This window comes from Bos taurus, chromosome 16, assembly GCF_002263795.3.
Source record: "Bos taurus isolate L1 Dominette 01449 registration number 42190680 breed Hereford chromosome 16, ARS-UCD2.0, whole genome shotgun sequence".
NCBI lineage: Eukaryota > Metazoa > Chordata > Mammalia > Artiodactyla > Bovidae > Bos > Bos taurus.
This window is the reverse complement of record NC_037343.1, coordinates 49,254,024-49,273,632: the sequence shown is the minus strand read 5'-3', so window position 1 is coordinate 49,273,632 and position 19,609 is coordinate 49,254,024. Positions and strand designations below refer to the sequence as shown.

The following is a 19,609-nucleotide window of genomic DNA, read 5'->3' as shown; positions in this document are numbered from 1 at the left end:
TTCCGGGGCATGCGGCACAGCTTCCTGTCTGGGCCGGAAAGCGCCATCGAGAGCAGCGCGGGCGCTAGAGCGCCGCCGCAAGCGTCTTAAAGGAGCTGGGTACAGTAGGGGCGTTGGGACCTTCAGCGCCTTGGACCCAGTTCTCGCTGTGGGCGTGGGACCTTGAAGCACGGGCAGCTGGTCGAGCCCTCCCACCAGCGAGGCTGTCGGGAAGCAGCAGGAACGACCGAGTCCCTAAGAAAGACCGGAGACCGAATCTGCGGACGCGTCGGCCTCACGGCCCGGGGGAGGTGCTCGGCAACGTCGTGACTCCCCGGGCTAAAAGCCGTATACAGGGCGAAGGGGGAGGAGATGCGTGGCTTTTGGGGGAGAGGAACGGGCCTTAGAAGACAAACGGGCGGGAGGACCGTGTGACACTGTCTATGTTGTTCCTCCTAGTCCCTCGGGGGTCTCGGGCGACTGAGTTCCTTTGCGAGGCTGTTTAGGCAAGAAGGGAAGTTCAGACAGGCCTCTTCCTGCATTGACTGATTTTCAGGGGCATACAGCTCACAATAGCCAATGTACCGAGGTACACGTTTCCGGGTGGCATAGACCTTTACCCTTCAAACTCAACCAAGTTCATCTCGGTAGTTTCCCATCTGTTGGCTTCCTCTCCCTGCCCTGTGGCCATAATCACCCCCATGCGTGCGTACTGAGTTGTGTCTGATCCTGCGACCCCGTGGACTGCCCAGGCCCCTCTGTCCATGGGATTCTCCAGGCAAGAACAGTGCAGTGAGTTGCCATTTCCTCCTCCAGGGGATCTTCCCGACCCAAGGATCGAACCTGCGTCTCCAACTTCTGCATGGCAGGTGGGTTCTTTACCACTGCGCCACACGGGAAGCCCTTTAAAGCCCCAGCCGTCCTGTAATCAGAGTTGAGATGACTTTCCCTTGTCGCAAGCATCGAATAAGTCTTTTCAGTTTTTAACAAGCACCTTGTGCACTTTTTTTTCTTTATAGGTTAGTGGTTTGTGTATTGGAGTCATCAGGAAATTAGAAATGAATGTGGCCCCAGCCCCCTTGTCCAGAGATGCTGGCCTAGCAGTCTGGGCTGCAGCTCGGGTGTGGGGATTTACACGCTCCACAGGCATTTCTGTTGGGCAGGCAAGTTTGTGAGGCTGCTTGGGAGCAGACAGTTTGCCTGTGTTAGGACCCACGGGCCGGAAGTGTTTGGAGGAGGGGGTGAGAGGAATAGTGCTGAGGCCGACTGTACTATTCTCTGTTCCTGTTTTGTTAACCCCTCACCCCAGCAGAATTGCCAGTTTTGTTTTGAAATTTCTGAACATTGTATTGAAGGGTGATGGACTTCCAGAAGGCACAACACATCCGTGTAGCCATCATGAAGCTCAAGAAAACAATGATCACCAGTCTCTACAACACCCCCTTGTACCCTGACACTGTAGTTTTGCTGCTTTTTGGTGCTTCCTGTATATGGTGCAGGGCCAGGCCTAGGTCTGCGGGAGTCGTCTGTGTGTGGGTGGCACTTGGGCATTGTCTGCTCTCTGGTGTTTCAGTACATTTGAATGAGTGTGTGTGTGTGTGTGTGCGCGCCGCTCAGTTGTGTCTGACTCTGAACCCCATGGACTGTAGCCCACCAGCCTCCTCTGTCCAAGGGGATTTTTCAGGCTAGAATACTGGAGTGGGTTGTCATTTCCTCCTCCAGAGGATCTTCAGGACACAGGGATTGGCATCTCCTTCACTGGCAGGCACATTCTTTACCATGGCGCCACCTGGGAAGTCTGTTGTGAATATACCGTGTTTATCTACAGCAGAGCCTCTGTGCTGCGCTGATTTCACCCTTGTCACCCTGTGACCCCACACAGGAAAGACACTGTTGTGACCAGTTCCATCTGTGAAGGACAGGCAGTGACTGTCCCAAGGTCAGGAGAGGTGAGGGGAGGCCCCTAAGATCTTGTCCGCCCTTGCACTTCCCTCCATGTGCACTGTAGCCACACCCAGAAGAGCTTTAGGTCTCCTCAGTGATTTCTTGGAAGATTGTACACCCATACTTAGTATCAGTGGCTTTCAGTTCCTGGGACCTGCATGTCCTCTTGCCTGCTTAGTTTCCTGGAGTAGGTTTCTGGGCGGCTGTGCGACAGCTTGTGCTAACACATGCCGTCTTGATAGGCAATGTGGGTAGTAACAGTTGTGTAGAAGCTGACACTGGACACCACCAACCACCACCACCAGGAGAGAGGATAGTGCATTGTGAGACAAGCTGAAAGCAGATGGCCATGTGGACATGAGCTGAGCTGCACACGGAGGCGCGAGTGACAGATCACGGGGCGGTTCCATGTGCACAGCATGTGAACATGCACACAGCAGCATGAGTGACAGATCATGGGGCAGTTCCATGTGCACAGCTTAAACGCACCAGACTCAGGGTTCCATCATGAAGGGATCCACGCCTTTGTGGTGAGTCCATGAAGACAGCAGAGGTGGATCCTGGGGATGGTGCGAGCAGACCCCAGTGCTATGGCTGCACCTTCCCCAGCCTGGCCCAGGTGCTGGGTCGGCCTGTGGGGGCAGCCAGTCCAGCAGACCCCTCTCCATCCCCTTCCCTGCCTGAGTCCTGGTTCCATCACTGTCCATACCCTGGTCCCCGCCCATGTCCCTGCCCTGGTTGAGGCTGGGGCTGGAGGCCCTGGGTGCCGGCCTCACTTGCCCTCCTGCCTCTGGCCCAGCCTTAGGATCCCCGAATTTGGTGAACAGCACTCCCAAGCGTTGTCTCCTTACCCTCCGGGGAAAGGAAGATCTCGATTCAGAACCCTCACAGTGGTGCCAACAGTCACCCCACAGTATCAGACGGGATGCCGCTCCCCTGCATTTCCAGGACTGGTCTCCGGACACCAAGAGGCACTAATAGTGAAGGCACGGCCAGATGACTGGTGCGGAGGTGGCTGTGGGCCACTCCTGGGGAGCCCTCAACCTTCAGGATAAGGGCCGCGAAAGGGGGCCGTGGGGATGAGCCAGACCCAGGCTGCCTGCTCACAAGACCACCCCTTTCAGAATCTGACTCCGCTCTCCACTTGCACCTGCGGGATACCTCTTGATGGGGAGGGGCCTGCACACTGCCCCTGCACATGAGCATTCACACTTGGGTGGGGGTGGGGTGGGGGCTGTGGTGTCCATCCTGAAGCTGGGGGGGGTGGGGGGCTTGCTCCCGCCCCACTGGGAAGCATCCCCAGGTACCTTGGGCCAGAAGAAAGCTTGGAGCGATTTCAAGGCCATTCGGGCAGGTGGATGGCCCCACGCCTTCCGTCTCCCCCATCCCTGCCGTGGGCTCAGCACCTTCCCCACCTGAGCTGAAGGAGTGGAGGCTGCCTGGGCGGATCTGCTATGTGCAAGGGGGTAGGTAGGGGCCTTGTTAGCACCTTCCTCTCAGCTCCATTCCAGGTGGGGACCAAGGCAGAGACAAGCAAATCTGGACTCCACTACCTGGAACCTGTGCCCACACCCCCGTTCCAGGGTGCACAGAGGTGCAGGGTTTAGGCACTGAGCCAGTCTCCCTGGCTACAGTGGAGGTGAGAACAGCTGCCCCACAGGTCTTCGGCGTTCCAGAACACCCACGTGGGGGCACAGGACCTCTCAATGCAGCAGCTCAGGGGGTTGCTGCCTTAAGCCCTGACCCCAGATCCAGGAGACGCAACCCCACCCAGGGCTTCCCTGCCCCCAGTGGTGGAGGGCTGGGTGCAGGCCCCAGGGCTCCCAGGACTCCCAGGACTCGGGGCGCACGTTGTTTCGCAGGCTTTTGTTTTTAGTGCTGACCTAGTTTTTTTTTAATTTATTTGTTTTCGGCTGTGCTGCGTCGTCGTTGGTGTGTGAGCTCTTCTCTAGTTGCGGTGTGTAGGCTTCTCATTGCAGTGGCTTCTCTTGCCGGGAAGAATGGGCTTTAGGGCGCGAGGGCGCCGACTGTTGCTGCATAAGGTCTCAATAGTTGCGGCTCCTGGGCTCTGGAGCACAGGCTCAATAGTTGTGGCGCACGGGCTTAGTTGCTCTGCAGTATGTGGGCTTTTCCTTGATCAGGGATCAAACCTGTGTCTCCCATATTGGCGGGCAGATTCTTTACCACTGAGCCACCAAGGGAAACCCCTGATCTAGTTTTTAAGAGCAGATGAGCAATGGCACAGATGAACACCTAACTGAGAGCAGGTGGAACCATACTCTCCCAGAGTTCACACCAGCTTCCCCCTCCTTCCTGTGCACAGGCTCGTTCACACACTCTGCCTATGCAGGTAAGAGCACCGATTTTTGCTGTTTAAACTGTAATGCCCCTAAACTTCAAGTTTATGTATATGTGCAACCATGTCCAACTCTTTGTGACCCTATGGACTGTAGCCCGCCAGGCTCCTCTGTCCATAGGGATTCTCCAGGCAAGAATACTGGAGTGGGTTGCCATGCCCTCCTCCAGGGGATATTCCTGACCCAGAAATTGAACCCAAGTCTCCTGCAATGCAGGTGGATTCTTTACTTGCTGAGCCGCTTGTGGAAGGCTTCCCCTTCCACATATAAGGGGAAGCGTGTGCGTGCGTGCGTGCGTGCGTGGTGTGTGTGTGTATGGAAAAAACTAACTTCAAAATGGAAACAATCATAAAATCAAAACTAGTAAAAGCTTAAAACCAGTCTACAGCAGAGAAAATACTGTTTTACTTACTTGAAAAGCAAAATAACCTTGTTGGCTGGTAAAAATCCCCTCTTTAAAAAGGAATAAAAAAACACAGGAAGAGATTAAGAGGTATGAACCTCTGATGGGAGCACAACTGGGGTATATATAAAATGTTCTCTTTATCCCACAGGATAAAATTGGTCACTATTTCTAACTTCTGTGCAGCTTAAACTCTTTTAGCTTCTTTACCACTAAACCCACAAATAACTTATTTTAGGAACTAGACTCCCTCCTGGCAACTTAGTGCCCCCTGCCCCTTGCCCAGCAAACCTCAGCGACTCAGTGGCATCTCAGGGCTGCATCACGCCTGCATGTTTACAGAAGATGTAACTTAACCATAAGCTTTTCAAGTATAGTCTTCAAAGGGACAGAACATTTAGTAATCTTTTTATTATATTCACATGCTCAGGGTGAATTCAACCCTGAGCCCTGAAACAACAACAAAAATATATTACTTAGATGTTTTATAATTTTGGTACCTGAAATAAAGACAAATAGAAAACTATGTCAAAACATTAAAAAGTTGCAAATTTTCATTAAAAGTATTTACATTTGTATTCTAATGCCAAATTTATAGATAATTCTTTTAAATTAGAATACTCTGAAATATGAAAATAATAAATATTGTTAAATAGCCACAACATATTCATGAATGAAATTTCAGTTATTAATTACTGTGCCAAGTTTAGATATTTATGAATGGCCAAGGCAGCTTACAGTTCCTTTTTACTTTTTTATCCTTTATTCTTGGTTCCTTAATAGCATATAACCCTGTAAACCTTTTAAATGGCCACTGATCACTGCCAGGAATCATTTGAACATAAACACATGATTCTTCTGTAATCAGCAAGATCGACCTGTTTTAAATGCAATTAATTTTGTCAATCACTAAAAATTAAGTATTTTTATAAACATCTTTACATTACAATATACAGAAAACATTATATGTATGTTTCTTAGAAGTTTTGATTGGCGAGAAAAGGATAATTTCTTGGTTAACTTTTCTTGTTCTATTTAAAGGAGTATTTTATGTATACTTCAGCAATGGGTTAGAAGGTTGTGGCAACACACCTTTTTGAATCAGGAAGAATCATTTTATAATTACCTTGGCATCCATACTCTGCTCTATCGAGTAAAGTTTTACATTATTTCTCCCTCCATACTTTAAAATTTTTTAATAGCGTATATTTTTGAAGGTAATTCTCTTTGTCAGTCTTATTCTGGCTCAGGATTTTGAGTCAACCACATGAGAAAGTATCAGTTCACCACAGACTGACTAGTACAGGTTCACTGTCACTAACTTACCCAGGGAGTACCTTGCTCAAATAGCTATTAGTTTTTCTTTTAAATATTATTATATATTTTGTTAGTTTTCATGGTTTGGAATTAAAATTTCTTACATTAACTGTGCAGTACAAATTTCATCAGTTCCGTGAGTTTCTAGTGGGCATCCTGGAAGCCCACCTGTCACACACTCAGGAGGAAGGCGTACCCCTGGGCACACGGCCGGGCAGGAAGGGCAGGGCTACCTTCTTTGGGTCTCTAGTGGGCTGGGCACCTGGGGACCACAGGCCTGGACACGAAGATGGCCTTTCCAAGCACGTTTTGGACAAACTCTGGCTTTTCCCTACAGCTACCTGGCTCTGGAGCCAGGCAAGCCACTTCCACAGGCTGCAGGGGTTGGGTTGGTTGCGGGCTGGTGAGGAGAGGTTTGGTTTCATCATTTTGCTTGGCTTTTATTAAAGTACGGTATAATGTGTTGGAGAAAAGAACATACAGTTCCAGTTTCCACAGATCCCAGTGGGTCAGTGTGAGGGGCTGGGCAGAGGCTCAGAGGCTCCTCTGAAAGTTAAACAGGGTGGGGGTCACTCCATCTGCCCCAGGGGCTTAAGGAAAGGCCTTTCTGACTGACATCTGCTCACATGAGTGCAGGAGCATCAGGGAATGTCTCATATATTTTTAGGGCTTCATGCATGTAAAGAACTTGAAGCCCCCTGAGGAAGGGCCTGCTGTGCAGCCATCAGTATTAACCTCCGATCCCCTTGGGGTGGGGGCCAGCATGGGGGTGGTGGTGTCAAGTGGGCCACGCTCAGAGCACCTGCAGGTGAGAACTGAGGGGACTGGGCAGCGACCTTACTTCTCCACCTTGACCTTACTTGATGCTGCTGTGGACGTGCAGGCTCTGCAGGCTGATGGCTCCCTGACCTTGAGGGGAGGAGTCACAGCCGGGGAGGAGGAGCACAGGGTGGACTCGCAGGCACCAGCCCACCTTGTCCCATCCTGGCCCCATGAGCCCTGCGAACCGTCCCCCATCCTGAGAGAGACCCACGTGCAAGAGGTTTAGAGGGAGCGAGGACTGGAGAGGTTGCTCTGCATGCGCCTGCCCGGTGCTGCTCTTTCGGCAGAACCATCTCCCTCTGTGACCCTGGGCGGGAGGGCAGAGACCCGATAGCGGAGCCATGGGAGACAGAGCCGCACCCGGGATGGGCACGGCCAGGAGCCTGGGGCAGCAGGGGCGAAGCGGGGGTCAGCACATCTAGGGATGCTCCGAGGAGACACAGCCATGTCATGGGAGCTGCGCGGCCCCTCTGGAGGTAGGCGCTGCGTCCTGTCACCGCTTCGTGTACGTCCTGCTGGAGCCTTTACTCAGGCCCCCCTTCGGGGTGGGGATCTTGCTTCCCACCTTGGATCCTGAGGTCCCTGCCCTGGTGGCGGCTGGGCCTTTACCTGCAGTGGACATGCAGACACACAGAGTGCAGGGACACGTGTGAGCCAGGGCACAGAGCCCAGTGGCGGTGTGAGTGGCAGGTGTCACAGACACTGGGAGGAGCGGACTACGAGGGGCCCGGACGCACCTACCATGGGGTCAGCACCATGCATGGCGGTCACCCAGCCCGTAGGCGGCAGGGCCACCCACGAGGACACACATGTGATGGCAGAAGAGGAGGAAGAGCCAGAGGAGCCTGGCGCACGCTTAGAAGGACCAAGCCATACACCTCATTTTCAACTTCAAAGCCTTGACTCCCAGATGAGAAACCAGAAGCCACGTGGCCAGGGCCCCACTTCCAGGCTGAGAGGCTGGGGCGGCTCCCCAGCACCGTGGTCCTCACTCACGGTGTGGGGCGCGGGAGGCACCTCGCATCAGTGGTACAGCCAGCCCATCTGCACTGAGCATGGCTCCTCAGGTTCTCATTGATCACGTGCCCCGAAAATAAAAGTCCGGTATCCAATACTCTTTCAGGTCAAGAATAACTTTCTAATGAAAAATACTAACTTTTCTGTAAGGCATTCTAAATCTGACATAAAGTAGCCAAAACTGATTTAGGAATCAGGTCGTGGCGCCATCTGTGGTCTGCTACTGCAGTTCCTGTTTCTGGACACTGGTGTGGGTGGTCTGGAGGGACACCAAGCCTTGAGTGTGCCTGTGAACACCCGCGGTTTGAGTTGTCAACTCCCTGAGCACCACCACGGAGTCTGGGCGAAGCAGGGTCACAAGAGGGCCTTTAGCCAGAGCCTGTGCTGCAACATGATGACCCTGCCTGCCAGGGACCCAGGGGCAGGGCCGAGACCACGCGGGCACTTACCCGGTGGCAGCACGGGCGTCCTGTGAAGCACATGCGTCCGGCGAAGGTTCATGGTGCAGCCAGCGGGGCCCATGAGGTGAGCCTTCCACGCCTGAAGTGAGAGGCATGCAGTGTGGCAACCAGGCCACCAGAGGGGCCACCAAGATGACCAAACCAGAGGCAGTTACTACACATGGCAGTCTCAGGGGGTTCCTGAGCTCTGGGTGTGTCCTGCCCTGAGCCCCTGAGCACGATGATCCCAGAGCACCCGTGACTTATGAGCTTCTAAGATACTGGCCCGCACGTCACATGCCTCCTGACTCTTGCATGGCTGAGCACCATGTGCTGAGGCCGCTGTCACACATGTGCAATGATGCAGGGGGGAGGGGCTGAAGGAGGCCCTGCCAGCAAGGAAGCGGGACCTCGGTCCTACATCCAGTAAGAAAAGGGTGCTGCCAGCGCCTGGAATGGGCCAGGAAACTCCTCCCCAAGTCGGGCCCACAGATGACAGTGTGGCCAGGCCGACACTGTAAGTGCAGCACTTTGAGACCTCGAGCAGAGGACCCAGCCAGGCCGTGCCTGGACTTCTGACCCGCAGAAACTGTGACAGAATAACGGGTGTTCAAGCTTGTTGGCGGGTGGAGACTGGTTAAGAAAATATAGAGGAAACAGAGGAAAAAGGAGCATAGCCTGCTGCTGCCTCACCACGTGGCCTGAGGCAGGTGCCGTCCCCTCCAGGCCGGAGTTGGAGTGGTGGCGGGGGCAAGAGGGGCAGAGGTCACTGCAGATGCCAGCACTGCTCAGAGCAGGGGGCTGGCTGGTCTCCACAAGGAGGGGGCTGGTCGCCTAAGACAGTGGCAGCACAAGGTGACGACAACTAAGCAGAGCCACCTAACCTCTAGCTGAACAGGGACCGAGGAAAAGTGCACACATTTGAGAGCTGCCTACATGTAAGGAAAAAATTAAGCCATTAAAAACCCTTGTTCTGTAAGAGGAGGGATAGGGAGCAGGGGCAGGCTGGCAGCTTCTGCCTGGTCTTCTCTGAATTGGCCTCATTTTACAGACATCAGAACCCTCTAAGTACCTTATATAATTGCAGAACTTGATTTTGAAAACTGCCAGGACCTGCACATAAACTGAGACAATGAGGCTCAATTGTTACCAGCCGGGGTACAGCAAGTGGAGTGACTCCAGTGCCCTGAGGCAGATGCTGGAGCCCACGTGTCCAGGGGGCAGAGAGGGACAAGAGGAGCTGGGGTGGCCAGCAGCGTCACCCTGCCCACAACGACCGGGGACCCTGGGGTCAAGACGTGCCCACTGTGTGACGGCTGGATGGGCATCTCTGGGGGCTTTGGGAACTAATTCTCGGGAGGATGGAAAGAGACTCTGTCCTGAGACCCATGGAGTTAAAGCAACCCCTGCAGCTCAGACTCTGAATCAGCAATGTCAGTGTGAACTTTCACGGATTTATCTCGACGTTTTCCCGGCTCTGTCTGCAGAGAGGCTCAGAAGGGTACTGGCCCACAAGCAGAGCACCCAAGGGGGTCACGGAAGGTCATTTCCAGTGAAGGGAACCAGGAAGGGAAGGCTTGGTCGGAGCCAGGAGGCTCTGCGTCGCCAGGGCCCACTCACACTGCCAGGCGCCCATCTGCAGAGGCCCCACCGGCCAGAGGCTGGCTCATCCACACACCGCAAAGCACTGTGATGCCCACACAGCTGAACATATCCCATAGCCTAAAGCCATGGGTTCGCAATGATGCTAAGATCCAGACAAACAAATAAGCTACCGCCAGAAGATGCTGGGCACACAGCTAGTTATTCTGAAAACTAGCTGACAATGGAAAGGGAAGGAGTAAGCCTTCAAGTACCTCCCACACACAGCCAAACCCATGGCCAGGAGGGCAGAGCCGCCTCCCTGAGAGCTCACAGATGTTCTGGGGTGGGGGGCACGGCATAGAAACCTGGAGACAGAGCTCCAGAACCACCTCTTCCCGACACCCTGTCTCTGCGCTGGTCCAGCACTATAGCAGCCTCGATACCGACAATCGAGGTGCCTGGTCGCCACCCCCACTTCAGCCTCTCCCCCAGTCCCAGTCCCACACCAGCCCTTCCCCACATCAGTCCCCTCCCCTACACCAGTCCCTCGCCATGTCAGCCACCGTCCCACGTCAGCCCCCTCCCCACCACCCCTCACCTCTTCTCCGGGGCTGAAGTTCTCATGGCACAGAGGACACCGGTTTGCCAACTTCTCTGATTTGGCGGCTGAATGAATTTGAACGAAACAAGGATTTCTGGTTACTCCTGCGGGTCGTTGATAGGGCACCAGTGGCACTGGCAGACGTGGGACCTGACCTCCAGCCCTGCAGCTGGGCCCCCGGGGATGACACAGTTTGGGGTCTCGAGGTCTGAGGGCACTCACGGTTACAGTCTCTGGTTTTGACGTGTCTGGGCAGCTCCTCCTTTGAAACAGCCTCGCTGCAGCGGTAACACCTCCCAAAGCCGTCCTTCTGGTCACACTCGGTCAGCAGGTGCTCCGTCAGGCTGGAAATCTCCACCACCTGCAGAAAGAGGACATGCCACGTGGCTAAGCGCAAGGTGGTGTGCTGTCCCGGCCCCTGCGAGAGCGCTGCTTCCTGAGGCAGACGCCTGCCTGTCACCTCCGTGGTCATTTAGGGTACTTTGCTGAAGACCCCTTCCCTGCCCCTGTGCTTGTCACGTGACGCCAGGAGCATCTGGAGGCCATGGCTGGGGCGGGCAGGGGATGTGAGGGTTCACCCCACAACCCTAACCCTAACCTGAACCTGAAGAGCTCAAAGGCTCTACGTGAGGCCTGGGGTTCCATCCTGGCTCTCGGCCGTTTCTAAGAATATGCTGGAAACACAGGAAGAGACCCTTTCGCCACTGGGACACCTTTGCCAGGAGCAGCTGACATGCACCCGAGAGCTTCACCCCACAGACTGGCATACTGCTCAGGAGAGAGGGGCTCTCAGAGTGGGATCTGTCTTCCGCGCTCCCCTCTGCAAGCTGGAGAGCCTTGAGGACAGACAGGGGAGAGGTTCTCTCCTGCTTCTCCTCCTCTGTCTGAGCAGGGCTGGCTCCATCACAGGAGATGAACGATGGGGGTGCGGGAAGCCTGCCTGAACAGGATGTGAAACGTGTTAGCCCTGAAAGGGACCAACAGGGAGGACAACATTAAAACAAAAAGCTCCCGCGCGGCAACGAAAACGCTGGACATGGCGGGCACCGCACATCCAAGTGTGTCAGGGACGACCACACATCAGTGATGATGAGACAGCCAGTTCAAGAGCCGGCGAGACACCGGAAGTGCTTTGCAAAGAGGGAGCAGCAGGCCAACAAGGGACGCGGCTCCCCCTCAGTTTCATCAGGAAAGCGAAATGGGGCACACGGTGGGTGGCACGGCTCTGCAGGGAGGGCTCACTGGACGTGGGCCACTCTGTGACCCCACGAGGGCCCTCGAGGTGTGCACCCAGAAAGGTGCATCCACACGCACAGAAGATGCACACGAGAGAGGCCCAGCAACGCTCTTCCTCAGTCTCAACCCCGCCACACGCAGGGAAAGGATGGATAAACTGTACATTCAGACAATGGAATGCCGCAAACAAAACCCAAACGCAGCACAGGAGTCCACTTCCATAAAATTCAACAAGCAAGAAGCAGGAATGAGGACAGTGAGGAGTGGAGGGGTCCGTGGGGTATGTGTCCTGGTGGTGATTACTCTGAGGTATCTACTTTGTGCTAATTCAGGAGCTGAAACACCTACGGCTTGTATACACTTACACATGCGTTACACTTTAAAAACTAAGAAAAATCAATCCCAACTAAACAGAGTGATTTACATTCAATGATTTTCCCCACAGCTTTCCTCTGAAAACACTAAGGCTCTGTGCCTGACCTGTCTGCAGTGTTCGCATCTCGTCAGCATGAGGCAGTGCTTCCAGTAATGGAGGTCCAGGCCTTCTTCTGTGAAGGACTCACTCCTCTCCCCACAAAAAATACACAAACTGAAACGAGACAGAAAGGTCAGAAGTGAGGCCCAGGTTTAGGTTGGCCATCCCCACTCCGCAGGCTCGCAGGAGCTTCGTGACCTCCAGACCGCAGCCAGTAGCCACGGTCCCGGTCCTGAGTGGGCTGCAGCTGGACCTGGAGGCAGGGCCACACCTCACCAGAGGGTCCTCAGGGACGGCCGGATGGCTCCTTATTACAGATGTAAAAAAAGGCTTCACCATGCGGGCGTCTGAGATAAACTAGCTTAGGATCCCTCTGAATTCTGTCAGTGTCATCAAGAAGAAAGGATATTTTAAGTCACAAAAAAAGAGTAGACTCTGTGTGTGTGTGTGTGTGTGTGCGCGCGCGCATGCTCGCACTCTGTAGCGTTTGACTCTGCAACCCCATGGACTGTAGCCTGCCAGGCTCCTCGATTCTCCAGGCAAGAATACTAGAGTGGCTTGCCACTTCCTATTCCAGGGGATCTTCCTGACCCTGGGGATGAACCTGCGTCTCCTGCATTGCAGGCAAGCTCTTCACCACTGTACCACCAGGGAAGCCCTGAGTAGACCAAGACCTTTCTCTTAAATTCCTCGTAGATTTGTCTCGGCCACTGGACAGGAAAAAGCATTTTGCTCCTGTAAAATGAGCCTGACTATATTCAACACCCTGTGATAAACCATAATAGAACAGAATTTGAAAAACAATGTGTATACATGTGTAACTGAGTCACTGTGCCATACAACACAAATTCATACATTGTCATCAACAGCACTTCCATAAAACATCAAAAAAGTTTTTTGAGTCTGTGACAGGCCTTTTGACAAATAGGCTGCTCACTTCTGTCGGGGAAGAGAGGGAAGGTTATCCTGACTCAGCTGATGCTGCCTGGTTTGGAGGCCTTTTCTGAGCTTCTGAAGTCACTGAAAAGAGCCGATCAGTTCGCGGAACCCTAATGAGCCGGGAGAATATTACGTCTCACAGTGCTTTCATGGTTGGTCCCTCTAATCACCCCACAGTGGGTTAGAGGTGGCTCTACTCACTTGTCTAAATAGTGGTTATCTGGAATTTCTGGAGCGTTTGGTGGGGCCACTTTCCTTTCTTGAGTGTCTAAAGAAATGAGAAAGTGATTTAAGTAACTTTTTGTAGAAAACTACTTTCAAAGTTTTAGTAACCAGCTGGATATGAAATACAGTTTAAAAGTACAAGTTAGTAACAGGCAATGCTTTACACTTGGCTCTGCGGCGTCTGGGATGAAGATGTTTGCTGAATATACAGAGGTGGTTTCAATGCAGAATTTTCGTGATGTACATTCTACGTACCCTGGTTCTTGGCCTTTGTAGCTTCACTCTCTTTTTCCTAAAACACAAAGACAGAAGGCTCAGGTCAGGCGGCTGCAGTGCCTATGAGAGTCTATCCAGGATGCAGTGTGATCCTCAAGTGTGACCTCAGGGTCTGAGGCAGAATTTACATCCGCAAACAACACATTTGTCTGAAAGAGTCGCCCACACTTGACCTTACACCATCTCCTTTGTCCTGCTCCCCCATGGCCCCTCCCTCGGGGCTCCTGCCCTGTCTCCACGGAAACCAGTCTTTGTCAAGGCCACTTAACTCTTCTCTGGGTCACCTGCTCACCAATGGTGTCCCCCGTGGGACATTCTGTGGGCTCCCAGTGGCATGTGGCTCCCCAGCCCGCTCCTCTAGGCCCTTCTTAGTTGGGCTCCCAGGGTGTCCCCTGCTCCTCTGGGACTCAGTCCACCCCATCTGTACAGATCCTGAGGGTGCCCTTGTCCAGTTCCAGGCTGGACACCCACCTCTGTGCTCATGACCTGGATGTCTGTCCTGTCAGCTGGCCTCTCTGCTGCTCAGAACGTACTCAGGCCTCTGATGTCACGTGAATGTGACTTACCCAGACCAAACTCCTGCTCCCACCCCCCCCCCCCCCCCCCGCCCTGTGCTCCCCCCATGCCCGTGCCCTCGCAGCCTCTGGCGTGGAGCCCAGCACAGTCAGGAAACTTGGACACGTCACGCCTCCCTCCTCTCCCCATGTGGCCTGGCCCCGGCCCATCAGCCAGCCTGCAGGCTCTGCTTTCACACACCTGGATGCCTGCCCTTGTCACCACCTCAAGCACAGGGGCCAGAGGGACCCATCATGCCCTAGTAAGGGATTCACTTCTGCTCAAAAGCCCTGGTGGCTTCTGTGTCAGCATCCAGGAGCTCCTCCCACCCCAGGCTTTCCTCTCGCACCAGCCAGTCTGCTCGACGTGAGCTGCTAGACCCGCCAGCCTGGGCTGCCCTGGCCCAGGGGAAAGGGAGTCTCAGGAGGGCTTGCAGTTTGGCTGGAGAGCAGGGATGGGCCGGCCCCCGATCCGTGGCCTGAGTGCATGCACAGACACTGTTGTGACAGCAGGAATCACAGTTTACCTGACAGCGAGGGACTTCTCTCAAACTTCAGTTCTGAACACAAAACCACACAAACACTATTCTGGGCTAGGGACAGACTTAATAGATTGATGTTGAACTTGCTAATGGGGTTCACATGATTTATACACGTATCTAGAGAAGGTAAACTTATAGATGGGTTCTAGGTAATGGTGGGTTAGTACACTTTGCAGGGAAACAAATTGTGCCAAAAGTGAAATTTTAGTTATAAATTTTACCTTAATCTATGCTTTGAACAGATTAGAAAACTGATTAGTAATTTACAGCTTTTCCCTAAAACTCAGGAGCAATCAGGCGATTTAAAAATATTCTGCCATTCTCAAAAGTTTTGGAGACAGCTGGTGGTGGTGGTGGTTACACAATGAGGTGAATATGCTTAAAGGCACAGAACTTGAACCTTAAAAATGGTGAAAATGGTAAAATTTATATATATTTTATAATAATAAAAACCAAAAAAAATTGTCATCCTCCCGTGAGACGCCATGAGCAGTCATCTCAGGACAAGGATGGGGGCCCATGCAGTGTGGTCCTGGGGCACCTCTGGAGCCCAGGAAGGGTGGGTGCACTGCGAGTGCTCAGCAAACACTGAAGGACAGAGGAGCCAGTGAGGGTGCTCCAGGGGAGGCGGGGGATGGGCACCTTCGTGTCGTGACCACAGGGACACAGCCTGTGACCTCAGCAAGCCCCCACAGGCACTGTGACAGGGGCCACGGTGGCAACATGGAAGGGGCGGAACTCGGCCACCTCCAGCTCCTGACCTCGTGTGAGCACTTAGCTTTCTGCACAGTTTCTTCATCTGTATCATCGTGCTGGGAAAAAGCAGCAGCAGCCTGGCCTGCTCCAGGAGGCCTCAGGGGCTGCTGACTGTCCAGGAAGGTCCCTCATGGGCACGGGCCTCCTCCCTGTTCCCGCCAGGTGGCTGTGTTCCTGCTCTTTTCATGGATTCTGACGCGCCAGCATCACTGTCGCCCTCCGTCACAGGCACTTCGACACATATTCTGCCATGCTTCCTTTCCTTTTCACCATTCTTAGCCACTTATTATCCTTTTTTACAAAGTGGCGGTCAGAGCACTTCCCAGGAGACCCGCTGTGGACACAACTGGGGACTCCTCGGCTGTGTAACCAGCTCAGATGCCCACGCCCTTGCTCTCTTACTGTCACCTGAAGGACGTAACCATGAAAGCCAGGGTGATGACACGCGTGTGTATGGGCTGCTGAAGCGAGCGCATGATGACACGCGTGTAAATCACAGAGGCAGGCCCTTCAGAAGGGACACGATTCTACGGGACCAAATGCCGTCTGATCCCCTGTGCACGGGGACTACGGCTTCCTGATGGGAACGTCTGCCTGAAACCTTCTGCTTCCTGCACAAGGCAGGCAGACCTTCGAGTCAAGCTTATTTTCCTCCTTAGCCTCTGAAGGAGGTGAGGACCTGTGGGTGGGGGACCTGTCCTCGCCTGTCCCTCCCCGCTCCCCCAAGCTCCTGCAGGCCCAAGTGTCCTGTCTGCTCTAAACACAGCCAGGCCAGCAGTGTGCTTCATCCCCGACGGGAATGAAGAGCAGATGATTCAGCAGGGGATTCCTTTTATTTCCCCCTGAACTCACTGAAGAAACAGCAAAGAATAAAGATGTCTGTTTATAGAATCCCACGAAAAGCAGACCAAGCTCTCTGTTCATCTATATAAGGAAATAATCGCTCACAGGATTTTGACCGAAAGCAGGAGGGGGAGAGACAGAGACTCCTGCCGACCTGGACTTCGGCCTGCATCTCCTTTAGGGCCGCCAACTGCCCTTGCAAAGCTCTGATTTCTTCTTTCTTTCGTTTTTCCGCTTCTTCAGCAGCAGCTCTTTTCTGTGCCTGGTATGGAAAGATTTTCCATTAGAATCGATTTTTAGGGTAGCCTTCGGAACTGAGTGATAAGCTATAGCACATATGTCTCTTATACATTACAATCCTCGCTAAGACATTTGAATAATATACCTATGATTAAGAAAAAGATCCACCAGGTTCAGCTAATAAATGTTTACTGTTTTTACTGTTTTATTTTTAATTAAATATAAAATGCTTTACTTTATACTAGAGCCTAGTTGGTGAACATGTGCTAAATGTCTCCTATGGATAAACCTGAGGATGTCCTCACATGAGGCCACCATCACCCCTGTTCACAGACACAGTGGAGGAACCAGGACCAGTGTCTCCTGTGTCCATGCAGCTCCTTGAAACATGCGTCAGTTTACTCTGGCACCAGATTACTTCTTAAACATGAGGTCAAATCATAACTTTGGGAAGTTAACTCACCCTCATCTCGGCATCTGTGGGTCTGCCATCTATTTTGGCAAACCCCTCAAAGATCGTTTTGTAGAGGACGTTCCTGCGGGTGGTGCTGTCGTCGGGCGGGAGGTACTCTAGGACGAGAGCCCGGTGCTGCGCGTACAGGTCCAGGATCATCCCCACGGCCGCCTCACGCACCTCTCGCACCCTGTGCTCCAGGGCCTGCACTGAAAACTGAGAAGAGGGCCGGGACGCGCTCTTGTGACTCAAGTTGTAAAACAGCCACGTTTAGTTTTTCTGGCGTAGAAAAAACATAGTGTTAAGTCGCTCAGTCACGTACGACTCTTTGCGACCCTATGGACTGTAGCCCACCAGGTTCCTCTGTGCGTGGGATTCTCCAGGCAAGAATAGTGGAGTGAGTAGCCATGTAGCCATTTCCTTCTCCAGGGGATCTTCCCAACCCAGGGATCGGACCCAGGTCTCCCACACTGCAGACAGATTCTTTACCATCTGAGCCACCAAGAAAGCCCAAACATAGAGGCAATATAAACACTTTAAAAATAAAGAAGACATTGCCCACAGAATTCCAGCTACTAAGATGCAGACTTTCCCTCACTTATTTTATACTGGAACTTGTGTATGCAATTATCATTTTGCTCTTTCCTACTTCAGGTAATAAATGGCAGTTTTAAAGTTACATCCTCCTGTAAACTAAGCATTACAAGGCATGTCTGTTTCAGCTCTTTCTAAGAAACAGAGCGCTAGGACCACTGCACAAGCCCCCTTGGAAGTCTCTCCAGCTCCCTGCCCCTTCCACCTGCCCCTCCCCCTCCCAAGGCATCAGTCCCTGAAGCTGGAGGACATGAACCCTCAGACGTTCTCATTATGTGTGTGCCATGTGTGTGTACACAGGCTTTTGTTTGACATCATAAATGGGCTTCCCAGGTAGCTCAGTGGTAAATAATCTGTCTGCCAACACATGACACAAGAGATGCGGGTTTGATCTCTGGGTTGGGAAGATCCTTTGGAGGAGGAAATGGTAACTTGCTCCTATATTCTTACCTGGAGAGTCCCCATGGACAGAGGAGCCCAGTGGGCTATAGTCCACGGGGTCACAAAGAGTGGGACATGACTAAGCACACACATACATAAATGGCTCACTGTGCGTATCATTCTGACACTTTATTTCTTATTCAATGTTTCTTTTTCAGGATCTGTGTGTGACCTTGAAGTAGGTGAAGGATCTGATCCATCCATCCTAAGGATCACACGAACCTATCACAACATACCAGTTCCCATACATAATGGCCTTTCAGGCATCGGTCTCTCACTAGCTGGGCTTCTTCACTTCCTCTCTCCACCAGCACAGCCAGGTTTTACCCTGAACCTTGTCATCCTCAAACCCCGTAAGAACCTTGAGATGTTCTGACTGCAAGGAACCCGCTACCCCCTACCTGGGATGGTGACCTCCCACCTCCCCAGCCCACTCATCTGTGCTCCCTCCCATCTGTCACCTCCCACGAGGTCCTCCTGCCCTGGGGGGTGGGTCCATCACTGAGTCACCCCGGCATTCCTGCCCACTCTTAAATCTGGGGTCCCCTTCCTGTTCTGTGTTCACCAGGTGAAGCAGAAGGTGCTGCAGGCTCCAGCACCCACATGTGTCAGAGGAAGCAGGGACGTTCTGAAATCGTGCCTCTCCACCCCACCCCCCACTGATCTGCAGCTAGCACTCCCCAGACACCCACGTGCTGCAGCCACCAGCTTGGGCCTGGCTGTGGCGGCCACCCCAAGGCGCTCACCCGCATCACACTGTCCACGGTGAAGCCCGCACCCTCCGTGCCCAGGTCCCGCAGCAGTCGCGCCAGCAGTGCCATCTGGCTCATGGCCAGGTGAGTTGAGGAGTTGGCTTTCAGCGGCTGGACCAGGTAAGATGGGATGACCTGGAGAGACTTCACTTCCTTAAACAAGGCTATCTCCTAGAGAGACCAACAGCATCTGCTAAGTTTTACTGGAAAATGAGAGGGGTTACTGATTGCTAGTCGCAAAGTAAACACTGAGGGAAAAAATGGGAAATAAAAGATGACAGTGACAGACGACGGTAAAGTCATTTGTCTGTAAGCGCCTATTTCTTTTTAAGATATGATAACAATTAAGAACAAAAGCCTGAATCATCAGAAATAAGAACCATGATCACTTAGAGGTGAATTAAAGCTTTACAGAAAGTGTGATTAAAACCTTAGTTTCTCTTCTCAGGCTCTCACAACCTTAAGAAAAATATTTTCTAATTTCTAAAATTCTAAAAGAAATTAAGTCTTGCTGTAAGAACCTCCATTTCAGTATTTTTAAACTTTAGCCAAGCGTGTAGCAGGCACATATTCAGATGGACTGATCCCTGATGGGTTGAGATGAAGGAGGGTAAGTGCCTCCACACGCTCTACTGTCTCCACTCAAGTATTTCTATAATTAAGATACTCATTACTTAACTAGCCAGATACAAGGCAAGAAAAAGTGATAAAATATTAAAGGAAAAGACTGAAGAAATGATAAAATATCGATGAAACATGAGCTGTAACAGACAGAAGTCTGTTTTTGGCAGGTCTGTGGCCACACCACCTAAACACCT

General features: G+C 52.5%; 1 protein-coding gene and 2 long non-coding RNA genes across 6 annotated transcripts in view; 2 read left to right on the top strand and 1 right to left on the bottom strand.

Moving 5' to 3' along the window:
* The first annotated feature begins 66 nt into the window (after positions 1-66).
* Positions 67-969, top strand: LOC112441842 (uncharacterized). The gene is made up of 2 exons (XR_003029752.2): positions 67-290; positions 796-969. It is a non-coding gene; the product is annotated as an uncharacterized lncRNA (long non-coding RNA).
* Positions 970-5,074: 4,105 nt separating this feature from the next.
* The window catches only part of CEP104 (centrosomal protein 104), a 40,279-nt gene continuing 25,744 nt past the window's right edge, over positions 5,075-19,609 (bottom strand). For all 4 annotated transcript variants that reach the window (XM_002694118.7, XM_024976780.2, XM_010813401.4 and 1 more), the window contains 10 exons: positions 18,786-18,962; positions 17,014-17,220; positions 16,465-16,572; positions 13,595-13,631; positions 13,316-13,382; positions 12,181-12,289; positions 10,687-10,825; positions 10,462-10,529; positions 8,289-8,379; positions 5,075-7,431 (listed from right to left, as the gene is read on the bottom strand). In XM_002694118.7, the coding sequence (XP_002694164.1) occupies positions 7,316-7,431; positions 8,289-8,379; positions 10,462-10,529; positions 10,687-10,825; positions 12,181-12,289; positions 13,316-13,382; positions 13,595-13,631; positions 16,465-16,572; positions 17,014-17,220; positions 18,786-18,962 (1,119 nt within the window). In that variant the 3' untranslated portion in view covers positions 5,075-7,315. The remainder of the gene's footprint in view (positions 7,432-8,288; positions 8,380-10,461; positions 10,530-10,686; positions 10,826-12,180; positions 12,290-13,315; positions 13,383-13,594; positions 13,632-16,464; positions 16,573-17,013; positions 17,221-18,785; positions 18,963-19,609) is intronic.
* On the top strand, positions 17,215-19,077 carry LOC132342474 (uncharacterized). Its single transcript, XR_009490862.1, has 2 exons — positions 17,215-18,392; positions 18,608-19,077. It is a non-coding gene; the product is annotated as an uncharacterized lncRNA (long non-coding RNA).